This window comes from Aptenodytes forsteri, unplaced genomic scaffold (genome assembly GCF_000699145.1).
Source record: "Aptenodytes forsteri isolate BGI_AS27 unplaced genomic scaffold, ASM69914v1 Scaffold385, whole genome shotgun sequence".
Lineage (NCBI taxonomy): Eukaryota > Metazoa > Chordata > Aves > Sphenisciformes > Spheniscidae > Aptenodytes > Aptenodytes forsteri.
This window is the reverse complement of record NW_008795031.1, coordinates 1,149,906-1,169,256: the sequence shown is the minus strand read 5'-3', so window position 1 is coordinate 1,169,256 and position 19,351 is coordinate 1,149,906. Positions and strand designations below refer to the sequence as shown.

General features: G+C 35.8%; 1 protein-coding gene across 1 annotated transcript in view; it reads left to right on the top strand.

Moving 5' to 3' along the window:
* RIMS2 (regulating synaptic membrane exocytosis 2) overlaps window positions 1–19,351 on the top strand; it is a gene marked incomplete at its 5' end in the record, with an annotated part of 289,286 nt that overhangs the window by 57,925 nt on the left and 212,010 nt on the right. The window contains 5 exons of the mRNA XM_019471267.1: window positions 749–861; window positions 6,541–6,588; window positions 14,877–15,007; window positions 17,800–17,971; window positions 18,535–18,688. Of these exons, the coding sequence (XP_019326812.1) occupies window positions 749–861; window positions 6,541–6,588; window positions 14,877–15,007; window positions 17,800–17,971; window positions 18,535–18,688 (618 nt within the window). The remainder of the gene's footprint in view (window positions 1–748; window positions 862–6,540; window positions 6,589–14,876; window positions 15,008–17,799; window positions 17,972–18,534; window positions 18,689–19,351) is intronic.

The window sequence follows — 19,351 nt, the reverse complement described above, 5'->3', positions numbered from 1 at the left end:
ATTACTTGTTCTTTGGCTTAGATCTGATAAGATGGATTTCAGCCTGGAGTTATTTTTTATCATTGTTTTAGAACTCTTTTGTAATAGAAGCCATGAATAAATGCAGTGGCATAAACTTGATTATAATAATATGAAAAACTCCTCCAATAAGTTTTCACTGATCATCCAAGTCTTAAAATAAAATCCATTTTATGTTTTGTGAGATGTGGAATGTCTTTTGTATTTATAAAAATACTTTACTTTTACTTTATGTTTTATATGTCAAAACTTGCCCCCTGACAGTTTGCAGACCTTGTAGATTTGAAACAAAATACACAAAAAACATTATGTGCATCTTGATATTTTTGTAAAAATCTAGTTAAAAATTAGTCTGATTGTACAAAATAGTAAGTGCCCTTCAGAAGACTGAATTCCTTTGACCACAGTAAAGTATTACGTTACTATTTAGGAATTTTGGGCCTTCAACTTACTGACATAATTGCAGTCGGAAATATCTGAATAAACTATTTTTCATTCTATATGCTTCAGATGACATTTTGCAGCTATAATAAGCTTGGAAAGCTTTTGATTGCATCTGAGCACCAAAAGATTGAGTATCATTATTTGGTAATTTTAAATAGATAAAAAAGTGATATTTATCACAACTTTATTGTATGTTTGGTTATATTTGTACAATTTTTCTTTAAAGAACATTGTGAAAAATGCATACGTGCTACTATTTATAAAATATTTTTATTTATAATTACAGGTTCTAGTTCATTTGAATCTCAAAAAATGGACCGACCTTCTATTTCAGTGACTTCTCCTATGAGTCCTGGCATGTTAAGGGATGTTCCGCAGTTCTTGTCTGGACAACTTTCAGTATGTAAACATTTCATTAATATTGGTGTTGTGCTGTTTGCAACATATAAAACTCTCACTGCAGAGTGCAAGCTACCTCTAACATAAATTTCTTGTTAAACTAGCTAAATTGTTTGGTTAATGCTACATATCTCAGTGTAGGCAGGGCCATAGTTTTTGTATTAGATATATATATATATGTATATTTATCTAGTAAGCTAGACTGGTAGAGTCAAATTTTCAGAAAGGCCTAATCTTGGCCTGCAGTTATGTTTGCGCTGTTGAGTGTATACACTTTTTCAACTGTAACTCTTCCATGTACAGTTGGTACATTTTATTACCTGTGTGCTTGGACATTAATATTGCTTATTTCTTTTGCACTAGCTTTCATATATACCTTTGCCCAGATATCCCTTTGATTGTTTACTAATGTTGTATTCTTTGTACCAGTGTTATTCACTTTTGTTATTCACTCTCATTGAGAACAAAGTTCATTACCTGCATGTTTTCTTTAAAAGGGTAATTTTTTGTACTAAACTGAAGAACTTGGGTTTTGTACGCCTTTTTGTGTCATTTACAACGCCAAAGTGTGATTTTTCAAAAGTGCTCAGTTGTGCCCTGGTACATGTTGAAAAGGAAAGGAAAATTGAATGGAAGCAGTGCAAAACTGGTGTTAAACAAGTTTGAAAATGTCACATTCATATTTCTTCCAAGTTGTTTATGTTAAGATAATGAGTGCGCCATAAAAATATGCATAAAATCTAAGCAGACTGTTTATAGTTCTCACAGAAATGGTTTATGGTGTTCATAGAGGAGAGGAAGAAATATTTTTGTTTGTTCAGCAGCCGTGTTGGCTCCATTTTGCAATGCATGAGACGTTATTTGTTTTGCTCATCAGACCAGCCATCTACAATATATAATTTTTAATTTTCTGTAACTGTTGTACTTAACTACTTTGAAAGACTTAATCCTTTGGATAAATGGAGAACTAGAAATCTTGACTGTAGAGTACAGAATGCTTTGCACAAAATACAATGACAAGGGAACATGAACATGAACATGAACTGTCAAAATATACAGACCAAGGTTTCTAAAAAACAATTTAGTTTTACGAGACAGCAAAAATTGTTGATAGTGGAAACAGGGGGGGAAAGAAATATCTTTTGGCTAAACCTCATAAAAGATTAGTCTGTCAAAAGGTTTTGGTTCCTAGCTCCCAGCATGAAATTCAGATCCAGAGTTAGCTGCTCAGACATCCAACGCACAGACACTGTGGAATGATGATCCAAATAGGAACCACACAGAACTGACTTCCTCACTTTCTCAGTTTCAGAAACAAAATCTTCAGGAGTTTAAGATCAGGATTTATTAGCAAAGTCAGCAATTCTGTTGATTTTGTGGTTTGAGAGGATATCGCAGTTTGAGGTGAATAAGAATAGTATCAGGAGATTTAGAGGTATATTCTAATTTACTGAGAATAACAGAATTCACAAGGTTTTATGTCTCAGAATGGCATATAAATTCAGTGTTTAACTGAAGTGTTCCTATTTTTAATTATTTTTTGTTTGTTTCAAGATATAAATGATTTTATTAATAAGTTTATAGCATTTCTTTCCATCTAAGGAAACCAAATAATGTTAGGAGACATTTAAAGATCTTTCCTACATTTGTCCTCTTTGTACTCCCTTACATACTGTATGCAGTTACATACAATACTCCCTACTACACAATATCCTTGTTTCCCTCAGGGAGCAGTTGATATCTGAGAACACACAGCTCCAGTTGACTGACACTGAAGTCAGAAATGCTCAGTAACTCTCTAAATTAAAGTCACACTGTCTCAATGTAGACTCCTAACATCAGTAGACAGTTTGAAAATTTGGACACCTATCTTACCTCACCAGCTAAAGAAAAGTTGGAAATAGCTGTATTTCATGTTATCGTGTTAATGGCACAAGCCAGCTCCTGCTGCTGTTGGCTCAAGGCTTTGGGAGGCTAGGACTAAACCTTTTGCTTTGTGAGGAAGGGTGGCTGTCACAATGTCTGAATATGGTGTGGATGATAGCAACGTGGCACCTAACTAGGCACATTGAAATGTGTAGACTAAAATATATTTTTAAAAAAAGATTAAGAAAAATTAAGTATTCTACAGGAATAGTTTTTTCAAAACAGTAAATATCTGTGGTTTCTTTTTGATCTGATATTTTAAGTTTATTTGGAAAAATCACAAATTTTTTTACTTTTCAAATTTGGGGGTTTATGTGTCTTGAAGGTAGTGCAATGAATAGTTTTTCCTTCACTTTTTAAAATTTTGGTTTCTCATTTTATGTCTTCAAAACATTTTGAAACTTTGGAACAGTTAGTGAAAAAACCAACTCTTTGTAGAGTTGGAGATGTTTTGAAAAGTTAGAATGGACTATGAGGTTTTCTAATCTTGGACCTTTAGCAAAGGTGAAGGAATAAGGAAAAATTGAATTTTAAAAATCTCCTCAAGTTCCAAAAAATATTTTAGTTTGAACACTACAAAATGGATGAGCTTCAGTATTTTGGTTTTCCATGTTTTTAATCAGCTCTTTTCTGACAGAACAGTTGATGGAACACTCATTCATTCCAAATAGCTGAGTAAGGTGGAAATGGAAGGAAATACTAAATTCCGAATGTAATTGGAAAGGTGCTCTTTATGGTGAGTGCCTAGGCGGGAGAATAACTGCAGAGCCCGGGCGGTAGATGGGGAGAGGATGCTGTTCTTTTTGGAAGTGGAGGGTCCGTTGATATTCTGGGCAATGGTGGCTGAATTCAGACAGGTGTGGTGAATCTGAGGGAATGGATGATAGGCAAGATTTTGGAAGTGTTTTCTGTATTTTCTGTACTTTCAGATGATATCATGTAGTCCTGATGGGCCGCTGTTAGGGGAGCTGTAGTTAATAGGCTGTGAAATAGAAGAGTTGCGGGCAGAAGTGGAGATACCTACAGTTTGGGTGGAGGTCTGAAGTATTTGAATAAATACTTGGATATATGCATCCTTATTCAGACAGCGCTACAGATCCTTCAAGGGTTTTTATATTAATGGTGTTTTGGAATGTATTTCTTTACATTCAGTATGGTTTTAGCCAGTTTAGCTGCAGCGATGACTCCCTACTATTCAGGGATATCTGTCTGTTCAGTGTTTTCCTCTTTATCAGCATTGGTCTGCGTACCTGTTTTCTTCTGTTGAGGTTACAGTGACACTCCAGAGCTGGCTAATAGGATTTCCCCTGAAGCAAACCATCTCACATAGATAGGAAATATTATTTCCATTAATAATTATTCTGCCCAAATACATATTTAATTGAACAAATTATATGCAGCTACAGTAAATTATTGTGTGTTATAATTTACTAAGGTATATAAATAATTTACCTGTATTCTGTGCAGTTTATTTTGTGGCATTTTTGATCCACATTGTTCTTTCAGGGGAGTATCTGACTGTTATTGCAATTATTGTTTTATTATTATTTGCTTTGCCTGGTTCCTGTTTCTGTGGTTTTTCACTGGTTTGTTTTTCCTTTAATATAATTTTGAAAAAGTCGGTATTCTTTGTGTGTTGGTGCTCTTCGCTTCATTACTGCATTCTGGCTACTTTTTCAATACTGCATGTAAGGTATAACTTGGAATGTTTTTGCAAGAGTTAGGTTTAGAGACTGATAATATGACTAGAAGACCGCCTAAATGGATACAGGTATAAAATTATATTTCATTTTTGTACTGGTGGAAATTCTAACAGAAAAGGGATGTCATTTATAAAATTAATCTATTTCCTTGTACAGCTGAATCACAGAACCACTTCAATAGATTTTCCATACATGTTCAGTTTATAAAGCAATAGAAATATGGTGTATTAATTATAGCTGTATTATCTGTAGCATATTAGAAATCAGATATTGTACATTGTGAAGAACATAATATGTCAGCATATTGGGGGGATGAGGTCAAGTATGAGACATGCTCCCCTTCCCCCTTTCACCTTTTCCTTTTCTCCTTTCTTTTCTCCCCTTTCTACCTCTACACAAGTAAATTGCTGTTGCTCTTAACATCGAAACCTGGAAAGGTCTAGGTAGTGCACACAATGTGCTTATTGCCCTCCATTTTCCAAGGCAGAATATGGCAGATGAGGGTCCTTGGTGCATGGTGGGAGATATACTATCCCTCTTAGGATTATGATATTCTGGAATATCTGTATTTCTCTTGTAATACAGAGCAGAAGCAAGCTGAAGATCTACTTTTATTGTACATGAGTAGGTCACATTCTAGCACCCATACATTGGGCTATGCAGTACTGCCTGTGCGGAGTAGGGCGCAGTGCGCAGCTGCTGCACCTCGCAGAGCACAGGAGCACATCAGGCAAAACCCATGTTCCACACTGTCAAATTTTCTTATATATCCTCTTGCTTTGGTGTGATAACAGATGACTTCACACATTTTATGCAACAGATTTCTCCAGCATCTGTGCATGCCAAGTAAGCAAGGAGGGTGGCAGAACCATCATCGCATTGCCTATCTCCATACTTTGGGTACATTTCTTACAGAAGTGAATACTGAGTAGTAGCTTCTTTCCATCACTTTGAAACAGATTGGTAATCTCAGGAAAAGCGAGCAGGGAGGTAAAGGAGATTCAAGTCTGTCAGATTGCTGTGGTTGTTGTGACCTACTCCCATGCTCCTGTTCCCCATTCACTGGCCTTCTGAGGTATCAACATGTGCTCCTGTTCCTGTGCATTCCCCATACTTGGTACCCTTTCTGTGCCGCTCCATTAGCTGTTGCCCTAAGATGAAGATTGAGAGTGGTTGGTTGGAGTTTGTAGCTAGTCCAGAAACTTAGGGGTGTTGTCTGTACTGATGTAGTCTTGATATAGCCACTGGAAGCCACGAGGTTGTATGTGGTCTGAAGTGTTACATCACAAAAATAAGTTATAAATGCATCTATGTGTGCAGTGCAACTACTAAGTTTGCTAAATGCTCTAGATCCCATTTCATGCAAGGGTTTTCTGTATATACCATATGTCATTTCTGTCATTATTGCTGGAGAATTGAAATACATTGATTGTACCTTCCCCTGTCTAATGCTAATTCCAGATAGCACTAACTTTCTTTTAATAATTTTTAAAGTATTTAGGAGGGCTTTTTATAGAAATGCCTCTTAAAGTTGCAGAAAAGAGAAAACCTTTTACTTTACTTGCTTTACTCTAGAAAGCAACCAAAGCTGTCAGTGCGTGAACGGTACTTGTTTCTGTCTCTGGATATGCATCTGCAATCTTCCTGAAAGAGATGATCAAGCTGAACTTATGTTTCCTACCCCACTTTTAAATCACATTTTGTTGACCTGCTCCTTTTGTTAATGTTATTTCTGAATCTATTTGAAATGTTATCTGTAGACCTGTAAAGTGAAATCCTTGCTCCTGGGGAATCAGTGGCAAAATTCCTGCTGACTTCCCTAAGGCCAGAATTTCCATCACAGGATTTTGATATGATTTGGTAACAGATTTGGAGATTTAATTTATGCATTGCATTAAAATACTTTGTGTTAGATAAATATGTCGTTGGTGTAAAGCTGTGTTTAAAGTAATAGTTGTGTGTCTTTGTTTTTACTTTTGGTCTTTTAGTTTCCAGCGTGTTGTCCTTTTTGGTTTTGTTTTATTGCTTTTTCTTTAATTTTGCTTACCAGAGCCAAAGCCTTAGTAGAAGAACAACGCCTTTTGTTCCTAGGGTTCAGGTAAAGACTTCGTCTGCCTGACAGAAACTAAAGTTGTGTTTTTTTCTTTTGTTTGGTATGGAAAATGCATAGTAGGAAAACGTTACATTATAGTCCGTTTTCCCATATTTTTCGTGTGTTGCTTTAAACCATATTAACAAGTTTCATGTCATCTTGTGAGCAGCTTGTAAAATTCTGCATGGGGGTTAAAATATTAAATTAAAATTTAAAGAGACAACTAGTTTTTGCTTTCTGTTTACCCAATATTAAACTCATACAGGTTTCAATAGTGATGATGGTTATGCATCCCACATACAAAATGTGTGTACTGTTTAAGCAATAAATAATTTTGTGCTTGAGATCATTATATAAAGAAGAATGTCTCTTTAAATCATTCATTATCATTACTTAACACATCCTTTTTTGCATTTTCCAAGTAATAGTAGCACCTTGAGTGGAAGACAGGCAAAAAATTTGTACCTTGTTTAAAGAAACAAATTTCTTGTATATGAAACTTGGTTCTTGCATTTTAAAAGTACATCAAAATATTGAAATAAAAAATGAATTCTCCCATGGTGTTACTGAATTTATTTAGCTTTGATATTCTGTTTAGGTACAAGAAGTTTGCCTTTTTTCATTAGGAAATTCCTAAGGTATTGTAGATTAACACAAAAGTAGGTTGTACTAATATGTTACAATGCTTATCTTGCTTTGCTGCATGTTTTTCAGTTTTTTGTAAATAGAATATTATCGGCTTTTCTTACAAAATATCTTTATGGAGATGTTAATCTTTTGTGTGGGAGCTGTATAAATGTTTCTCTTGTTTGATCAATTGCTCAAGGAAAGGTGTAAAGAATGATCTAAATGATCAGAATGAGATGACTAAATTTCATATTGAAATGGAAAAAAAATCACATATATATATTTATAAAGGAATTCTAAATAAGACTAGGAAATGGTTTGGTTATGACTCATATTTGACAATTTCTTCCACAATATATTTCCCAAAAGTAGTCCTTACAACTGCTTAAATGTAAATTCAAAATAAAAAAAACTAAGAAAAAAATTGAGATTAAAAAAGTAATGTCTTGATAGTATTGTTTTAGGTTAATATATTATTATGTGCTACTGACATAAACTGGCTTTGTATTAAAAATTTAAAACGTCCTTTATCATGATTAAGAAAGCTGGCTTCTGCTCATGGCAATGAAATCAAAGAAGGGTACAAATTCAATCACAAGTTGTTAAGTAGTCATAAAGGTTAAATATTGTATATGACATAAGTAGTCTTCTAATATTTATTTTCTTTTTAGATATGTGCAAAATAAATTAAGAAATGATATGACAATTGATTGTTCGACTTAAAAAGGAAACATCTGCCTGAAACCTGCATGTTTCATGAGATACTGTAATGTAGAAGTGACATGTAGTAGTTCCTTATTTTAATCACATTATATAAAAGAAAGAAATAGCCATAAAATTTGCCAGTTCTACTTAGACTAATATCCTCTAATGAAAAAAAAAAATTACTTTGATCAAATGATTATGGTAGTCATTTAAGAAAATAAAACAAGTGTAATGCTTGATAGAGAATATCCAGCAAGAGGTGAAAGTGTATGAGGCTTAGTCTCTCACCTCTGGTTGGATTATTTTTGATATTGTAGATAAGAATTGTCTTTAGCCCCAGTTTTGTTTCTGCACAATGTGCAGTCATTGTGGACCTCTCTAACAGATTTTGCAGAGCTCAGTAACAGTCAAAGCTAAACATAATGTTTGTGACAAGAGTTCCTGAAGAACTCAAACTTATGACCTTGGCAACATCTTTACAACTAGACTGAAACAAAAAGTCCCCCATCTGCCCACTTTCAGTAGGGGTGGTAGGTAGTTTAAAATGGATTAATTTAAGATATGTTTACAATGAAGGCTGCAGAGAAGAACAGAAATTCTCCAGCTATCTTTAAACAAGGGTGTTAGAAGCAGTCCAGCAGCAGTGCAGAACTCTGGTTACTTTTTGGCATGAGAAATTAGCTAACTCAGAGCTTTGAGCTGTTGTTTATGGTTGTCAGGAAGTATACATTACATTGTGGGCTGTGGTATAGCTGTGTCTGTAGAATACCCTACAAGACTGAGGATCTCCAGACATTTCTGTTTATACCTGTTTGTTTCATTGGTCTCAAGAGGAAATGCACTTCTTTCTTTATTCTTGCTTGCATCTTCTTTACTTGTTGGTCTGAAACTGATCCTGGTGATAAAAGTCCCAGATTCTGGCACAAGTCCCTCTTCCACACTTCTCTCCATGTGATTCCTTTCATTTTCTAGCTCTTGTATCACTGGATGATTTAAACCCTATCATTATTATTTTATTGGGAAGAAAAACACTCAATTTCCTTTTTTCCCTACCATGCACCCTTCTCCTGAACTTTTACTAGTTCTACAGTACTTGGAAAAGTGTGTATTTGTTTCCTGAACTTTCAGATTCAGTTTAGCATACCAGCAGTTTTCTAACTTACAGAGTGATACTTTGCAATATCTTTGAAGGGATCGATCTGTTCTTAAATTTGTGTTTTCCATGCAGTATCTCTTGATTACTTGGTGGAGCCTCCTTTTGAGCCAGAGTTGCCATGAAAACCCTGGGTTTTTTCTAACTTCAAAAATTTCAGACATGCTTTTTGCTTTAATACACAACATCAGTATTTTTGATCATGTATAAAAATATATGCATGCATCTATTTGGCATTATTGAAATCAAGATGAAGGCACTAAAAAAGAAATTTTTAAAAGAAATGTAGATTAGGGCAGCCTAAATACCTCCATAATTTTCTGGCCTTCATATCCTAGAAACTCTTCAATTTGACAGCCTTTTCTTGTGTTTTTTTCCAGCATAGCAGACAGCAACTGAAGCAGACAGCAATAATAGTTTGGTTTAGCAACCCTCAGTAGTCAGGATTTGTTAGAGGTATGTTTAACAACACCCAAGGCTTACCTCAGCTACGCCGAAGACTTTAACACCTCAGGGCAGTTTCTGCATCTACATAAGCTTAAGTCCAAACAAAATGATTGCTGTAAGCATTTTTTAAAATCAACTGAGAATTTTTTTTTTTTTTTGCAACAACAGATCCTGCTGGTGTATCTCTTGTTTCAGAATAATGCAAGAAAGAAAGAAAACTAGTATCTCAGTTTCAAAATGCTACACTAATAAACAGCTATGTAGGTTACATGAAAAATTATAATGAACAACAGAAGAACAAAAATACCTGGCCAGCTGTCTTTCAAACCCAGTGATGTCTGAGTAGGCTGTGTTGGTAGAAATTAAGCTGCAGGGCAGGTGGTCTCTCCCAGTGGCACAAGTTTTATCTCTTTTCCATGAGATTCGTGAAGCAACACTTATATAACAAATAAACAAATGAAGTATAGCATAGAATTAAAAACTTCAAATATTTTCTGTTTTCAAATCTAAAATTATCACTTAAGATGTGGTGTGCCTGTGTGTGCTGTACACAAACCCACATTAGAATTGCACAGGTAAGCAAACAGTCAAGCATTCATGAGATAGGAATATAGGAAGTGGCAATAATAATAATATTATTTAGATTTTCATAACTAATCTCCCTTATGCATATGCGTTAGAGTATGGGTCCTAATTACATGATTACTTCTTTTCTAGAACTCTGACCTCAGTCAGTGCTTTGAATAAAATTTCTAGTTAAGATGAGATCTAAAATAAAAAGGATGAAATCTAGTAAACTGAATTTATGTGCTTAATTTATATTAAGCTAGCTTATGCTAGCTTCAAAAAAGTCTGAGGTGCCTTGGGGAGGAGCTTAGACTTGTACAGTTGAAGGAAAGAACTAAGTACCTCGATATCTGCAGTGAGTGATCCAGCCCAAATAAAGGACACCTATCCCCATTAACTCTATTCAAAACTTAGGCTACTCCAGAGGGTGAGTCAATTCTCCAGAGGGAGGCATCGTCTTCTGAGGCTAGAGAGGACCAAGCAGGAATACTGGATACCTGCATCCTCACTTCTTAGAATGCAGCACCAGCAGTCAGCTTTTATATACTGTTCTATGTGTAGGAGACTCATTCCAGAAACAGGACATCTGTGGTTTAAGCCCTGTTTAGACTGAAGAGATTGAACCTGTCTCACAGAAAAGTGCCTTTATCATGAAGCTATTGCACATCCTTTTCTTCTCTGGAGTATGAAGTCTCATCTGAAGCTGAGATACTGTGTGGCTGGGAATATAAGTGTGTAGTGATAGCAAAGAAAGCTTAATTTTAGTGTAGCAGATTCCAGACCTGTTACCCAGGATGTATATTGATCCACTATTGGTTAAAAACAGAAAGAATCCTACAAAGCTGGGACCAGACCCTCATCTCTGCTTCCCGCTGATGACTAACTTCATCACCTGACTTCAGAAGAGTTCTTGTTTCTTGCGCTCTGCATGGCAGGTATTCTTACCTGGAAGCCTGTCTCAAGGAGTGCAGCAGATTCACCACTCTATGGATGACAGACCATCTCACAATTTCAGGATGGATTGAGATTAGACGCCTGTTTGCCTGAACATAGGTTACAATGGAAGTTTAGTCAAGAATTAGGTGCATACCTGCCTAGGGAAGGAGCCTAGGGAAGGAAAGTATTATGAGTGTGTGTGTGGCAAATAAGTTTCTAGGACTTCAACACTAAGTGGAAAGTTCTTTAGAAAGCATTCAGGTTGGATCACTTTCTAAGTGAATTTTAGGTGCTTACATCCTAAACTATCTAGGTCGACGAAGTCCTATTCAAGAAGTTTTTTACAGGTGTTAACCTCCACGTTAGCATCAGCCAGTGTGGTTTTCCTGTGGTGTATTTTGTGTGTTGTAATTTTAGTCTTCCCTTTCCTTCATTGAGATCAGGATTGCATTGTTGCAGTTTCTTAGATGTTCTAAGCTTTTAAAAGTGCCATTCCTGCATGTGTTAAAAACTGCTGAATGGGGGGTTTGTAGATTCTGCTCTGTTAGTCAGCTGCTCAAGCCTTTCAGTGCTGAGCATGACACCTGTACATTCTTGTGGGATTTTCACCCTGTGGGTTGAATAATTAAATGTTCTTCACTTTTTGGTGTTAGAAATCTTTTCTGCATACTCAACAAAGCTATAACAGAAAAAAATCATTTCCTCATCAGCTTGTTATAGGTGTACTATCCCATGTTTATTTCACAACATAAATTATCTATATATAATATGCTATGAGGTGTGGTAGGATTGTCCTGCCTTTATTGATTAAGAATTGAGAAACTATGATGAGAGTCTGAGACAACCAGGTTCTGTCCAGGCATAATACACACCTAAGACTTCAATTCCAACGCTATAGTTAGCACTACAAATCAGGCTCCAGGGTCTCATGCCAGCCCCCCAGAAAATGGAGAACATGTGATTTGTAAATACCTTTTGAAATGTTTTAAGGGATCTACCCCTCAATACACAAGAGCTCTGGGAAAGAGGAAGGGATGGAATCCAGTCCTCTTGGACTGCACCTGGCTGTCTTAAATGGCTGTCCTTTCTCTCCTTGTGAATAGAAAAGACAAGGTTCTTGTAGGAAAATACCATACCATCCGAATATTTTCATAATACTTATGCACAGGAGAGTCAGAATTAGATGAGTCCTATTCCCAAACTCATTTTCCATGTTCAGTATGCTAGTCTAAATCCTTGTTTCTCATTTTCCTTTCCAGTTTCCTGCCTTGAATTCTTGTCAGATTTTCTTTCATCCCAGTCTCTCTGTGCAAAATATTTTGTGCCAGTTACAGAATGGCTGGTTCTTTTTTCCACCTCATTCCATTTCTCTCAGTCTGCTTTTGCTGCTCTGTTCGTCTATGGTCCCTGACATTATTGGCTCCATTCTTCCTGTGTTTCAACAAGAAGCATCCTGTATCCTTTACTTTTCCAGTAATTCTAAAGCAGTTTCTGATTTGTCCCTTCCTTCTTCTAACCCCATGAGAATGCAATCCTATCCTCCCCTCCATGGGGTTCTTTGTCCATTCTCTCAATCCAAGTTTCTTCCTTTCTTGACTTCCTGGGTTACAAGTGCCTGTGCTGTATATTGGAGTGCTAGCAGTGTGAACACAGGGAAGAGAGAACCTTCTGGTCATAATTCTGCCTCCTGACCTTTCCTGTAACAAGCCAAATTGCAGGGAATTACAGGAAAAATATGCCAATCATGTACAAGTTTTTCCAAAATTTTTCAGAGCATCAAGAGAAAAGTAGAAGGTATAAGTCAATGCAAATTTCAAGTTCTTGTTCCAAAACACAGGTTTTAGAGCATCTCAAAGAAATGGTGTCAGGTGATTTAACTGTCTGCTTAGAGTCGTTCTCCAAACATTTTGGCTGAAGTTTTCCTGCTAAAATCCAGTCTGAAACAAATATAGCAGAGAAATATTTAGCTTGAATATGAATGCATAATTCTGGTTATATTTTTGGCACCCATTTCTGGATTATCTCAACTTCGCTCAGTCACAGTTTGTGATTGTGTCTGGATCACAAATATATTGCATTCTGCTTAAACAAGGATAATTTTTCCCAAAAAAGCAGATGAAGAAGATTGTCTTCAGTGCTACTCCCCTCGGGGTGTGGGACTAGCCACGTCTGTCCTTTGCTCAAGGACTCCCAAGGAGTGTCATGTAGTGTCAGAGAACATTTAATTTAACTTGCCCTTCAGAGGTCATTAAAGCTTTGCTTTGGACTCATACAGTTGGTGCAAAGCATTCTACTTGTGATCTGTAGCTGGATGAAGATACGTACACTCCAGATAATTCTCAGTTTAGAAAAAATACTGACAAAGCCCCTTGCTTTGCAGGAATGTAGGAACAACATCTAGAACTCTCTTGAATCTAATGTATTAAGGTTAATTTCTCTCACGCAGTTTTCTGCTTTAGTAGCCACAGAACCCTTTAACTGTTGGTACCAGAAACCTATGAAGTCAGTAGTAGGACCAACAGCATGATAATAGAGGACAGGTATCCTCCCCTTTTTAATATCCATTCAAACACTGCTGGTTAGTGGCTACAGGAGTTGCAAGATCTAAAGTAATGGAGAAGGAAGAAATACGCTGACATCATTGATTGAGTTGGTGTATCTTAGTGTAATCTCACTTACTGAAATATTAGGAACGGCAGAAAGCTAAATCAGCCTCTTGCTGGTGGGTGAAAAGTCTTGAGAATTGCATCAAGACCTTTCTTTAAGTAACTGAAATGCTGAAGATGAGGAGCTATGAAAGCAGATGGAGACCTTGTCTCTGAAATGATGTGAGATGGGCTCCACAGAAAGTGCCCCTTCCCCTGGTTATGTTTACCTTAGCTAGGGTATACTCGTGCCTAAAGGTGCACTGCTTGGTTAGGTGTGGAGTTAGGCATTTTCCTCTTTGATTCCCTTAAGTTCAGGCAGGGTCAGTGTTTCCTTTAAATGTCCTAGTTTGTCCTCTGTCTCAGGCAAACTCCCCATGAAGAGAGCCTCCTCCGTCAGCTGTAGTTAATGATACTGTAGTGGTACCACCACGTAATGACTCCCTGGCTATTTGGAAAGCTTTGTTTTGTCCTAACTGCACCATTTCCCCCTTCCACAGTGAGTGCTCTAAAGCAGGTATATCCTCTCCTTGAATAAGTTATTTGCAGCTATAGTATTCAAACTGAAATTGCTAAATAGCACCTTCTAATGACTGTAGTAAAAAAGGATAGCAGACCAAGTCTAAGACTGATTAATAATAATTTCTACAGATGAGTAATAGTAGTTTTGGCCTTGTTGTTGCTGAGTTGGACTGTGAAGAGGGTTGCACTACTGAGCCTTCCTCTCTTACAGTTCCTGGAGGGCTTATATGATTTCAGTACGAGTCTCTGCATATTGAAAAACATTTAGAGATTTGAAATATTTATGGTCTTATCCCATAGTCTTTCCAGCACAACAGGACATGAAAAATTCATTCATTTATTATGCATAAACTCCTTAGAAATGTATATATATGAATACCATACATCAGTAATGCAAGTAATGTCACCACCAAGAGAGGATAATCTAACCAGAGCACCATGTGAAAAACAATTAGTATGAAATAATGTACTTGTTGTATAGGGTTTTTAAAAAAAAGTCATTCCTGGTACATGCTGAAGCTATTATAGTATTAATTTATTTTTATGCTTTGTTATAAATACAAAGTAGAACATGATATTTTCTGTTTAAGTAAGCGATATAAGTAAAAGCTTATGAGCAAAATTAATTTTAAGAATTAATATGCTACTTTCTTGTAGAAATGAGTTCACTAATTAATATTTTCTCATTACAGATAAAACTGTGGTATGACAAGGTTGGTCATCAGTTAATAGTGACAATATTGGGAGCAAAGGATCTTCCTTCAAGGGAAGATGGGAGGCCAAGGAATCCTTATGTTAAAATTTACTTTCTTCCAGACAGAAGGTAGGGTGAACACAAAGGCAAGGAACCTTTGAGTACGAATTAGTCTGATACTCAGATGGCACGCACAGCTGAGTTTACTGGTTATACATATACAGAAAAATCTTAGAGTTTGGAGTTTCTTTATTGAACATGCTATGTAACAGCAATATGTCTTTGAACACTAAACACAAACTCACTTTCACTGGATATTTTATTAAATACTCAATAGAAAAGGAAAGGTAAACGTACATCATTACATGGGGATCTGTTATTTGCAAAGAATGTTGTTAGTGTTTTATAATGCCCTTATTTCCTATGACAGTTATTCCTGTCTAGTGCAAAGAAAAGGCTACAAAGTTAGGTTCACAGATTTCTGGACTGATCAGTCCAGCAGTTTGGTCTGCCCCACCTTTACACAGCAAAGCAGGAACAGGTTTGGCATCTGAAACCCATAGATTTCACGTCACAGTATAAGTGAGTTAAGGCTGAAGGGGACTCAGTTGAGATTTCCCAGATGCACCTTGAAAACTTCCCCTAAAGCACAGGAATGATATTAATCTGGACTGGCATTATATATGCATTTAGGGAAAATTATACTGTGGTAAGGACCCTTATTCCTGAATAGCTCCTTCATTTTTTAGTCCATGATTTTCTTCCATTTCAACGTAGGTGGTGGGAAGAACAGCAAAGGGGATAATGTGTTCCCCAGTTGATTTTTTTATTGGTATTTCCTCAGTTTGTATCAGTAGGGGAACATGTTTAGCTTGATTTTGTAGCGTGTCAACCAAATAATTCAAAGATTTAACCTGACTCAGTATATAAAAGATTGACTAGTGGATTGCTGGTAAAATAGGATGTAACTTTACATTTTTACATTCTTTGCTTTTCCTAATAGCTAAACTGGGGGGATGCTAACTATCTCCAGTACCAATTGACTTCAGCAGGAATTAAAGCTATTCAGTATTTTGGAAGACAGTGCTTTTCCACTTTAATTGTATACCATATGATGACAATAAAATTTTCTGTGACTGCATAATTTGCTGTGTCATTGATGACAAAAAGTTCTTGGATGGATTGTCTTGGGCTCAGCAATATTTGAACTGCTGGACTAGATTCTTAGTTTATTCAAATTGCTGTAGTATGTTTGGAGATGCTGAAGCTGTGCTAAACTGAGAATCAGGTCTGCTTAAATTATCTTACCTGCTTTTTCACTATTAATAAAGCTACCAAAAATGTCTGTGTTCAGAAAGCTTCATGATGTAAGTTGTAATAACTAAAAATACATAGAAGAAAAATACTTAAATACTTTCAAGTATACAGATACAAAAAGTTACATAACATTAAATTTTATTATGCTATACTGGTGTTTCCCATTTATGTGAAGTATTCAGAACTTTTTCTTTAATTATTATATGTGTTTTCTATCACTTATATAAGAATCAGCAGTTTGTCTTATTGAATTGTGTTTTTTTTCTGATGTGCAAATTCATTTTCCTTTCCTTAGAGGTAAAAGCTAAGTAAACAACAATATATTTCTTGTGTAGTAGAAGGAAACGTGCTGGAAGTAAAATACACTGAAGTAAGTCAAGTGTTTAATTAGATGAAGGTACTGAACTCTCTTTGATTAAACAAATTTCATTGGAAAAGCTTGTCCAATGTAACTTACTTCAGGTCTCAAGGGTAAACAAATCTTTAGTATAATAGAAATAATTACATTATTTGTTTTAACAATGTGTCTAAAAATCTTATTTCTTAGTTAATATTTTGATCCAGCTTCTAAGTAACAGTTTGAAAATACAATAACTATATTACAGTTGCAAGTATTAGCACACAGACAGTATCTGCATTGCCATATTAAAAAATCCACATAAATTAGTACCACAGCTGCATTATGCATCAATCAGCAGGTTTAAAATTAAGCATTGTTATGAGAACTCTTGTCAGTATTCTCAGTAGAAGTAGCGTGGGTGTTTTCCAGTGAAACTTGTTTCCATCAGAAAATATTCTTTCAAGCAGAAATATTCTGCAAAACACATTGCTTTCAACAACACCCTGGAGCCAGAGCCAGGAGTTCCATGGTAGCCTTGTGTGGAGACCCCACTGGGCCAACCTTATAGTGGAGATCCACCTTCAACCTGGGTAGTTCCTTGGGGTGACCCAAAGGATTTTGGGAGCTGTTTTGAGAACACTGGTCCTTTAAGTGTTGCTGGAAAAAGACATGTAACTCATTCTCAGGGCTTCTCGTTTCCCAGCTGTGGAGCCCTTAGTCAGGAAAACCCTGCAGAGAAGGTCCCGCACTGCCTGCAGCTCCCTGACCATTCCTTCATGTGGGCCAGCTGCTCCCTCCTGCTCTGCAGTTTAAGAGTTGGCCACTGGAGGACTGGAAGCTTGAGTGAACCACCTGGCTCGTTCATCTGATATGCAGATTTTTGCTATGCCCAATGTTGTCTGCATACGTGTTCTACTGTCAAACTGTGCCACATGGAAATCCCAATTCCAGAAGTATATTTTGCTTTATAAAATGCTGTTTCCAAAACAAACATATTAAAACATTTCTGTTTTTCAGGGAACTTCTTAAAATTGGACTTGGCACATGAACTGGAAATCAACTAACTTGAGTTTTTAATATGAAGTTATGAATTATCCTCAATATATGTGCTGAACTTTATTTTATCATAAAGAACTAATCCTGACATAGATTATAGTGCCCATACAAAATGTACTGCTGATTTAAGATTTCCTACTTTCCATGATATACTTATTACAGTATAACGGTCTTTTGAACATTTTTAATATTTAATTGTTTTTTACAGTGATAAAAATAAAAGAAGAACAAAAACAGTAAAGAAAACATTGGAACCTAAGTGGAATCAGACATTCATTTATTCTCCAGTTCATCGGAGAGAGTTTAGAGAACGAATGTTAGAAATTACTCTTTGGGACCAAGCACGAGTTCGAGAGGAAGAAAGTGAATTTTTAGGAGAGGTATACAATTATTGGTACTTATTATAAAGATACAGTTGCTCACATATTCATGTCTATTCATGTATTTTTGAAAAAATGATTAAATATAGCAAAGCAAGACTTTTTTAAATTGTTGTATTTGTCCTTATTTCACTTAGTAGTAAACAAATAGTGATCTTGCAATTATCACATAGTACTGATATGAGATTCTTTCTGTTTGTTCTGTTTTAGTAACATCATGCACATGGTTTCTCAATTTCTTTTAGAACTGTTCGTTAAAATCCATATTATCTGTAGTTGTATTTTACCAAAATGTTGGAATGTTGCTGACTAACTTGCTACAAGATATTTGAATGCTGTAAAGGTTGTCATAAGGTAATAAAGGTTTTGTGAAAGATTTTTGGTATATTTAGTGTTGTAAAAGGCACAGGAACTCCTTTCATATTAAATGAAAGATTTTTATAAAACTTCAGACAGAGTCCTTAACAATAAGAGAATAATAGAATAAAATTTATGAACATAACTATTTTAAAATGTTCTGTTATGTAATGCTTTCCTACTTTTAACCATTTTTTCTTTTTTAGATTCTTATTGAGTTAGAGACGGCATTACTAGACGATGAACCTCACTGGTACAAACTTCAAACGCATGATGTCTCCTCATTGCCACTTCCCCATCCCTCACCATATTTGCCACGCAGACAACTCCATGGCGAGAGTCCCACACGGAGGTTACAAAGTAGGTTGTTAGCTTTACACACTGTATATAGTTAATTTGAATTAATTTGTGAAATATATTAAATTCTTGCAGATGGGAAGCTGACAGAATTTGTGTGTTCATTTGTAGCTGTTATGAATTAGGTCTTTTATGATTACTGATGAGAGTCTGACGTGCTACAAATGGTAATACTGAACACTGTGCAATACAGCAGTTTTTTCTTATGAGACTACCTAGTTCAGATCCTGCGCTTGAGCAAATTATCTTGGTCTTTTGCAATGTGCTGTTTTTATCTTGAAGTCCTATCTTCTATATTATGTTTATAATTTCATTGTTTATCCAAAAGTGAATGTGTAGTACCTTTCTCTTTACCTAAATAATTACATTATTTGTTTTAACAATGTGTCTAAAAATCTTATTTCTTAGTTAATATTTTGATCCAGCTTCTAAGTAACAGTTTGAAAATACAATAACTATATTACAGTTGCAAGTATTAGCACACAGACAGTATCTGCATTGCCATATTAAAAAATCCACATAAATTAGTACCACAGCTGCATTATGCATCAATCAGCAGGTTTAAAATTAAGCATTGTTATGAGAACTCTTGTCAGTATTCTCAGTAGAAGTAGCGTGGGTGTTTTCCAGTGAAACTTGTTTCCATCAGAAAATATTCTTTCAAGC